This window comes from Oculina patagonica, chromosome 4 (assembly GCF_052425735.1).
Source record: "Oculina patagonica isolate OP01 chromosome 4, crgOcupat, whole genome shotgun sequence".
NCBI lineage: Eukaryota > Metazoa > Cnidaria > Anthozoa > Scleractinia > Oculinidae > Oculina > Oculina patagonica.
Genome location: NC_135761.1, coordinates 9,373,852 through 9,382,492, shown reverse-complemented (window position 1 = coordinate 9,382,492; position 8,641 = coordinate 9,373,852). Strand labels below are relative to the sequence as shown.

Below are 8,641 nucleotides of genomic sequence, written 5' to 3'. Positions count from 1 at the left end.
TCTCTCATAACACGCAAAACCCAGCTAGCATGGACAACTCTACGGCTAATGAAGAATACAACAAAACCATTCAAGTTCTGTTTTGTACAGCTCGTTCATCGGGAAAGCATTGGACTTTCAATTCTGCTATAAACTTTTTCTTTTCTTTTACTGCAATCCTTGGTAATACGCTTATTCTAGTTGCGCTGCACAAGGAGACTTCCCTTCATCCGCCATCAAAACTTTTGTATCGCTGCCTGGCAATCACTGATCTTTTAGTTGGTCTTATTACACAACCAAGCACTGCGCTGTATTCCACGTCCTTGGTGACAGACCTCCGCTTAACTGATCTTTGTTTTTACTCGGCAGCTATTTGTACAGTCAGTTTTACAACTTTGTCCGCAGTCTCTTTGCTAACGATGACGGCAATAAGTGTGGACAGACTGCTCGCTCTGTTACTTGGGCCGCGATATAGAACAATTGTAACTTTGAGGCGAGTTCGAGCGTTAGTTATCTTCTTTTGGATCCCCAGCATCACTTTTGCCTCAATGTCGTTTTGGAAGTACACGATCCCAAAAATTTATAACTTTACCTTAATAACACTCTGTCTTTTAATCTCAGCCTGTTGTTTCTCGAAAATCTTCCTTGCACTCCGCCATCATCAAAATCAAGTAGAAGTACATGGTCACCTCGGACAACCGAACGGAGGAGAAATTCCACTGAATATAGCGCGATACAGAAGGACTGTTTATACCGCAGTGTGGGTACAAGTCACATTAGTAGTTTGTTATTTGCCATACAGTATAGTCATAGCTATGATTACCATTCACGGATCATCGCCATTTCTTGATGTCATTTGGGCATTAACAGCCAGTCTTGTTTGCTTGAACTCATCTCTGAACCCGATTCTTTATTGCTGGAAGATCCGAGAAGTTAGACAAGAAGTTAAGAACACGCTCAGGCAATTTTTATGCTTTTTGAATTAGGTCAGTTTTAGCCGAAACAAATGTATATTTATTTCACGGTTTAAACTGGTATATTCTGGAGCGTGACTTTAAATGAAATTTAATGTATAAAGAACGGTCTATTTCCTTTCGTTTAGCTTTCCTTGTGCCAAAGAAATAAAGACGCTTAATCATCTGTTTGCTAAATTTATTTTAGTGGACGCTATTTTGTCTTAAGTATAAAAATTAGCGAAAGTAAGCCACGACGTTTCGAACTCATCTTGAGTAAAACCATGTGGCTTTTTTCGCTAATTTTTATACTTAATTGCTATTTTGTCTTTTTGGCAATTGTCTCGCTTCCACCGAGAGTGGAAACTGAGGTCACTTTTTAAGAACAAATGACCATGAAGTTCAAATGACCATAAAGTTCAAAAAGAATCAGCATTGTAAATTGTTTTGACTCCGAGAACTATGGAAAAGCAAAAATTTACATAGTCCATTTGACTCATTGTCATTAAAGCACAAAAATTATAAATATATTAACCTCTTGTGTAAATGATCGGCAGTTTTCTGCCGCCTTTGAATCAATCCAGAAATTAAATTCGTTTGATTTCTAATCGCGCCTCAGCTTTCAGATGAACTGTATAATTCACTAGTCTGGTAATAAAAGTGACGCCTTGTAAAGACATATTTCCATGATCAAACAAAAGAAGTGACAGGAAGATTAAAAACGGTCAAGATGTTTCCAAACGATTAGCATAAGAACTCAGTTATGACAATGTTGTCAATGACTTGTACTCCAATTTTTTTTTTTGAAAAGGGGTATAAAAAGAAAATAGTTTTTTTTAAATTCAGCTTGGAAAAAGCTAGTTGTGATCACGAACTCAACGATGGTTGTTCTTTTTCCTCTCAAATCGCTGGCGCGAATTAGCCTGAAATAGCAGTTGACTCCCGCCCTCAGCCTTCTCCTGGGAGTGAGGCTCTTGAGTGAATGGGGGAGGGGGACTCCTATATGAAAGGGTCGGGGCTCACTGATGGGTGTAAATTACGGAATTTGGTCTTGCTTTGGGTGTTCAAGACAAAACGCCAAATATTTTAGAGCAGTTTTCAATTGAGTGTCGTAAAACCAAAACCAAAGTAATTACTCTGGCCAATGACAAAGGACACAGACAATCCAGTGAACCAATCAAAACTCGAAGCAAATACATGTAGCCGGCACGAAGCGCGGGAAAACGTGCGCGAGCGAGTCACGATTGGTTTTGGTTTTAGTTCTGATTGGCTGAGAAAGTGGCGCGAGATTTTTAAGTCAATCACTAAGCGTAGCAATGCAAAACCAAAGCAAACGCAATTAACTTTCGACACTCAAGTGAAAACCGCTCTTAGCCGACCAAGTCTCGTTTAGGATTGCACGCGAAGAAATAAAAAACGCCGTACACACTGTGTTGGCGGTCAAGACCGATCAAGCATAAAAAATGGTATCTTGTAGTGGTCTAAAAAGCTTCAGACACGCCCAGATTGGTCTCCTTGAGGATTTAGTTCAAATTTTTCGACAAGCATCCCCGTTCCTTCTCTATGAGAGTACCCCTCGGGGGGGGAGGGGGTAGGCTGAAGGCGGGAGACAACTGCATTTCAGTCTAACTCTCCGTTTTGACAATCACATGATATTTCGAATTCTTGACCTATTGAGTAATAGTCACGCGGCTATGATCAATGGGCGGGTGTTTGAATTTGAGCCCATCCGGATTGTCATTACCACGAGCACTTTATACATGTCTTTGCGCTGGTTGTTCTATTCTGTGCGGCATACACTCTGCTGAAGAGACCCAATCAGGTCGAAACAGCTGTCCAGAGTTTGCATTTTTGACTTTCAGTTTGGACTTATCATGTCGTTGTCCCGTTAAAGTTTTTTCATTTCTACGTAGTGTCAGCCTTGCTTATCTTGTCTCTGTATTTTTATTTTTGGCTGATTAGAGCTGTCTCCAGCTCCTACGTACACTAGCAGCATTTTCGTCCGCGGTCCCTTGCTTTCTATTGTCACTCCATCCAGACCTTTCGTGACGTTCCAAAGGGTCTTTCGCTCCCGGCCCCTGTCACTCTCTTTTCTTGCTCTTGAGAGGAGGGTGAGAGACACCCTGGAAACGAGGTTGGACCTTTCGTTTAAAGACCGTACGCGTTCGCAGGGATTTTATTTTCCAAGTCGAAAGGATGTGGTAAGATAAAATAATCTACTAATTTTCATTTACCCAAACACAATCAACACCAAACTGAATACTGGTTCTGGAAAGGTAAAGGTAAAGTCTGTGTCCGAGCATTGCTACTCTCCCCTGGATGGGATGCTAGTCCATTGCAAGGTTACCCCCCAGCAGTAAATTCGCTGGTACCCATTTATACAGCTGGGTGGAGAGAGGCACTGTGAGAGTAAAGTGTCTTGCCCAAGAACATAACGCAACGCCCCGGCCAGGCCTCGAACCCGGGCCGTTCGACTCGAAGTCGAGCGCGCTAACATTAGGCCACCGCGCCTCCCACTTGGTTATGGAATGGGGCGTATTTATAATTTTGTTATGCTGTAGATCTACATGAAAAAACTTGCCCTCTCTCACACACTCACATCAAACTCCAAATGGATTACAAAGCTTCAGTCAAACTTTATTGTGTGAATGAAGTTTGATTACAAAAGGATGCAAGCTTATATGCTAAATATGCCGCGTCATCTCTTTTATGGTATGACTCGCCCTGGTGCTAATTACAGCTCATTTTCTTGTATACTTTTTTAAAAAAAATAATATGCTAGTTTCAAGATTTTCTTGACCCATTGAGGATTTCCATTCCTGGTTATTATCAAAAGTATTTAAAAGACCTATGCCACAAGACCTCAGGGGAGGATTTTCTCTCTCACAAAGTTATCTTCCAATCAAGCGAGGGACCCGTGAAGTTTTACATGGTACACGCCTGGGAGGAGAGAAGCACAGTGAGAGTACACTGACCCCGTCCAGGGCCCGGTTGCTAAATACTGTTACGGGCTTTTCCCTGCTCTCTCTCTGGCGTTTCCCGTTTTGTTTTTCCCTCTTTGTCTTTCCCCTGATTTCCTTGCCGGGGAACCCTCGCACTATATGCGAATCTCACATTCTTGTATTTTTATGCACCCGGGTCCAGGACTCGAACTCTCAACTCCTAAATCTCAGTTAAAGGACAATTCCTTTTGTTTTCACTTTAAGTCCGACGCTTTTAACTGAGACAACTAAAGGTTATCTTCACCTTCATGACATGTGACATAGCGCCATTTAAGATTCTGATAATCATCATTTAGAGAATGATCGAAGGAAGGTCAAGAAAATCAGGAAATTGTATCGATATACGTTGAAATTCTCCCAACTTATACTTTAGATATGTACAGAGACCTGAAAGGAGAATTTAGGAAGACGATCAGTTGACAGCGCGCACTGTCGTATTAAAAAATTCTTCTTCAGATATTATTAAAATATTACGCATTTTTCACTTGATAATATCAGCACGTGTCGAAAAAAGCGATTGTATGTTTATGCTGCTTCGCCCTCCTCTTCTTCTTCATCAAACTCGCCTTCCTCTTCAGCAGTCGCATCCTGGTATTGTTGGTACTCAGACACAAGATCGTTCATGTTGGATTCGGCCTGTGAAAAGAATGAAAGCGTAATAAATTAGTTGAAGAAAACATCTCTCATATAAGCACCTTTAACACGCTACTTGAATAACAGCTATTCGCTTTCAAGATAAGCCATAAAGAGGTATTTACCTCAGTGAATTCCATCTCGTCCATGCCCTCACCAGTGTACCAATGCAAGAAAGCCTTGCGCCTGAACATAGCGGTGAACTGCTCGCTGATGCGCTTGAAGAGCTCCTGGATGGCAGTGCTGTTGCCGATAAATGTACCAGACATTTTCAGACCACGAGGGGGGATGTCACAGACAGCAGTCTTGACGTTGTTGGGGATCCATTCCACAAAGTAGGAACTGTTCTTGTTCTGGACGTTGAGCATCTGTTCGTCAACTTCTTTCATGGACATACGGCCACGGAACATGGTTGCCACGGTCAGGTAACGTCCATGCCTTGGATCACAGGCAGCCATCATGTTTTTGGCGTCAAACATCTGCTGAGTGAGTTCTGGTACTGTCAGGGCACGGTACTGCTGGGATCCTCTGCTGGTGAGTGGGGCAAATCCAGGCATGAAGAAGTGAAGACGAGGAAAAGGAACCATGTTCACTGCCAGTTTCCTAAGATCAGCGTTCAGCTGGAAGAAACAAAATAAACGCAACTGTTAACACAAGAAAACTGGATTAAACAAGCTTTCTTAGATAATTGGAAAATCGAGTTTATTATTTCAGATAACTCTGAAAACGGGATGCGACTTATGCGTAAATAGCAGATAGAATTTTAGAGGTTGCATCAGCCATTTGCAAAAACGATCTAGTTGTTGCAGTGGGTTTTGAATAAACAAAGTTGGTTAGATCAGTAAACACATTTTATCGCGACTTCTCATAAAGCTGAGATGTCTTTGCGTTGTATTTACTTTAGAGTTAGTTAAGTTTGTTTTGATCTTGGCATATTCAAATTGATTTCTCTAAGGCATGACGTCACACTTTCTTTTTAGGTCCTGTGTCCACTACAGTGAAGCGGTTTCTATGGTAACGCTAAACGAGCGTTTGTTCAAATGGGCTGAAAATTATGTGATAACTACAAGAAATTAGCGCTCAATTTACAGCCTCATTAAGCAAACAGTGTAAACTTTTTGTTGTGCGAAAAAAAAAACAACCTGACAACCAACGCCTAATCTTTGAGTTACTTTCCCCTGGCGCCAATTTTTGTTTTAGAAAATTTTCGAAAATGTAGGTGAATAATTGTTTGAAATCTCCTCTTACCTGGCCGGGGAATCGAAGACAAGTTGTAACACCGCTCATTGTAGCAGATACGAGATGGTTTAAGTCGCCATAGGTTGGTGTGGTAAGCTTCAGAGTTCTGAAGCAGATATCGTACAGAGCTTCATTGTCAATGCAGTACGTTTCATCGGTGTTTTCAACCAACTGATGAACCGACAGTGTAGCGTTGTAAGGCTCCACAACGGTGTCTGATACTTTCGGTGATGGTACGACGCTGAATGTGTTCATGATTCTGTCGGGGTATTCTTCTCTGATCTTCGAAATAAGGAGGGTTCCCATGCCTGAGCCGGTTCCACCGCCGAGCGAGTGTGTAAGCTGAAAGCCCTGAACGCAGTCGCAGCTCTCAGCTTCTTTACGGACAACATCTAAAACTGAGTCGATTAGTTCGGCTCCTTCAGTGTAATGTCCTTTTGCCCAGTTATTTCCTGCTCCAGATTGACCTGAAAAAGAAAATAACTCAATTATGAGTCATATATCTATCGATGTTTAACAAACGGTGACTATCGATTACAAGTTAAGTGAACACGGTATTTAATTACGAACTGCCTTCAAAAGGCAACGTACCATTTGATGGTTTCTATGAGAACAATTCTAGGACAGGCAATACAAGCTCTGAAAAGTAACACTTGTTCAGACGGTTACATTTCAGCTTTAAGGGAGAGGTATGAACTTACCAAACACAAAGTTATCTGGTCTAAAAATTTGACCAAACGGGCCTGATCTCACAGAGTCCATGGTACCTGGTTCTAAATCTACCAGAATAGCTCTCGGAACATATTTTCCACCTAAACAGACAAAGCAAAAAGAAAAGGTTTATTCAAACACAGGCTTGAGTTAACCGTTGATATGGCGGGCAAATAAAACAAAGAAATCTCGGTTTTTTGCAGAATAAATTGTCTCTGACTACAAGAATACCTGTAGCTTCGTTGTAGTAAACGTTTATTCTTTCCAACTGAAGGTCGGAATCTCCGTGGTACGTCCCTGTTGGATCGATGCCATGTTCATCGGAGATAACTTCCCAGAACTAAGAAAGAATGAGATGTTATCAAAACCCGAGAAATATAGTTTAGATCTTCAAAATTTCAAAAAGCATTAACAAATTACTTACTTTGGCTCCAATCTGGTTTCCACATTGACCAGCTTGCATATGAACGATTTCACGCATTTTTGTAGTTTTTTTATTTTCGATCGCAACGCTAAAGTATTCTTGCGGATAGAGTGCTCTCTACGGCTCACAGATTCAAACTGAAGGAGTTTACGGGTCGGTTACGATTCATAAGCTACCGCGTTGCCAAGTCAACAATGGGTGTCGCTGTTAAGCATGTTTGGATGTGTTTATTCCCAAGTGGGCCATAAGAGCTGAATTCAAAAGTCCCGCATATTGATCAGGTTCTCGTATTTGTCTTGACAATCGTTGTACAAACTAAACACTCTTTTAATTAACTGCAGTAATCAAGTTAAAACAGGCCAGTCTCTCGAGAGGGCGCTAATTTTGTTTCATTGATTTCAAAAATCCATGTTTACACATCAAGTTTGCTTCCTTTCAGTGGAATCAAGGATCGGGACGGTGAAATGACTCATTCCCGTACTAAATTTCCGGCGAAAATTTTATTGGCAGAACATACTTTGTAGATGTTGTAATGGCCAATCAAATATCAGTTTGTAATACTCGTAAAAGAGACGCTTTTATTCTGTGCCCCACGTAAAGGGAAACTGGATTAACACACTCTTTGAGGAAACAATGAACTGTAAATGACCGACATATTTCTATAGACAGTTCAAACTAATTAACAAAGTACAAGCAAACATTTTCGGTAAGTAAATGAGGCCGAGGGCTTATACGGGCCATGAATATTGGAAAGCTTTGAATGGAAGGGAAGATAAGCTTGACTTGCTTCTTTTTCAGTAAAAAAAAAGACTCGGTTAATATACAACGTATGATAAGGTCTCTGTCAACAAGAGAGAAACAAAGGATTCTCGTGTAATTAGCACCGATCCAAGTTTCGTTTGTTCTTTTTCACCCAATTTGAAAATAAACAATGAAACTACCGCTTCAACTGTTGAGCAATATAAGCAAACAGTACAAACTTGAATTTTTTCGAGAATCAAGAACCAACTTTTTAACCTTACCGAACTCAGTCAACGTTCGTTCAAGAAGCATTGTACATTAGCATTTCACTAATTTTTAAGACCCAGCTTAACGATCTTGTTAGGACATTTTTTGAATAATGTGACAGAAAAAGCTCCTTAATATCAAGCAGGTCACATTCAAAAGAACCTAATTATCGGATTGTGTTTTCATTGTTTAACCGACTTCGTAAGTCCTAGCTGGATCAAGTTTAAGGCAACTCTAAAACGTCCCAAATTTGAATGCCCTCTCTAACACACGTGAAAGACTTGCTAATGTTCTTGAATTTTGGTTAGGTTTGTCCGTAATCTATTTTCTATTTCGTGTTTGTTTTGCTCTTACGGCAAAACGGGACGTAAAGCGTTTGTACAAACCTAACCTTTTTCTCGCTCTTTTCTCGTTGTGGAGTTTAAGACAAAAAGTATAGCAAACGAAGAGAGTTTGATAGCCTGTACTCGCTAACACCATGACATTTAGTGTGCCCCTTTGGGACAATTGGGTGTTTGCTTTATAGCACTGTTGCTGAGTTTAGGGCCTTTGATTAAAATACAGTTCAACATGTTTTCACAAATGACAACATAGATGGCTTTTTTAAAAAAAAATTCTCTTCCACTTCTATTGCTAACTGTAGCGGTTCATGACTGTTGGATAGAAATGAACCAATCAGAACTCGAAACAAG

At 40.7% G+C, this 8,641-nt stretch overlaps 2 protein-coding genes across 2 annotated transcripts; one reads left to right on the top strand and one right to left on the bottom strand.

Annotated features, from left to right (window-relative positions):
* LOC144652719 (histamine H2 receptor-like) lies at nt 1-968 on the top strand. Its single transcript, XM_078512767.1, has one exon. The coding sequence runs from the start codon at nt 30-32 to the stop codon at nt 963-965; it is 936 nt and encodes a 311-aa protein (XP_078368893.1). The 5' UTR covers nt 1-29; the 3' UTR covers nt 966-968.
* Nucleotides 969-4,071: 3,103 nt separating this feature from the next.
* On the bottom strand, nt 4,072-7,075 carry LOC144649400 (tubulin beta-4B chain-like). The gene is made up of 6 exons (XM_078508885.1): nt 6,942-7,075; nt 6,749-6,857; nt 6,508-6,618; nt 5,816-6,273; nt 4,693-5,187; nt 4,072-4,570 (listed from the first exon to the last, which is right to left on the bottom strand). The coding sequence occupies exons 1-6, from the start codon at nt 6,996-6,998 to the stop codon at nt 4,460-4,462; spliced, it is 1,341 nt and encodes a 446-aa protein (XP_078365011.1). The 5' UTR covers nt 6,999-7,075; the 3' UTR covers nt 4,072-4,459.
* Between the last annotated feature and the right edge of the window lie 1,566 nt (nt 7,076-8,641).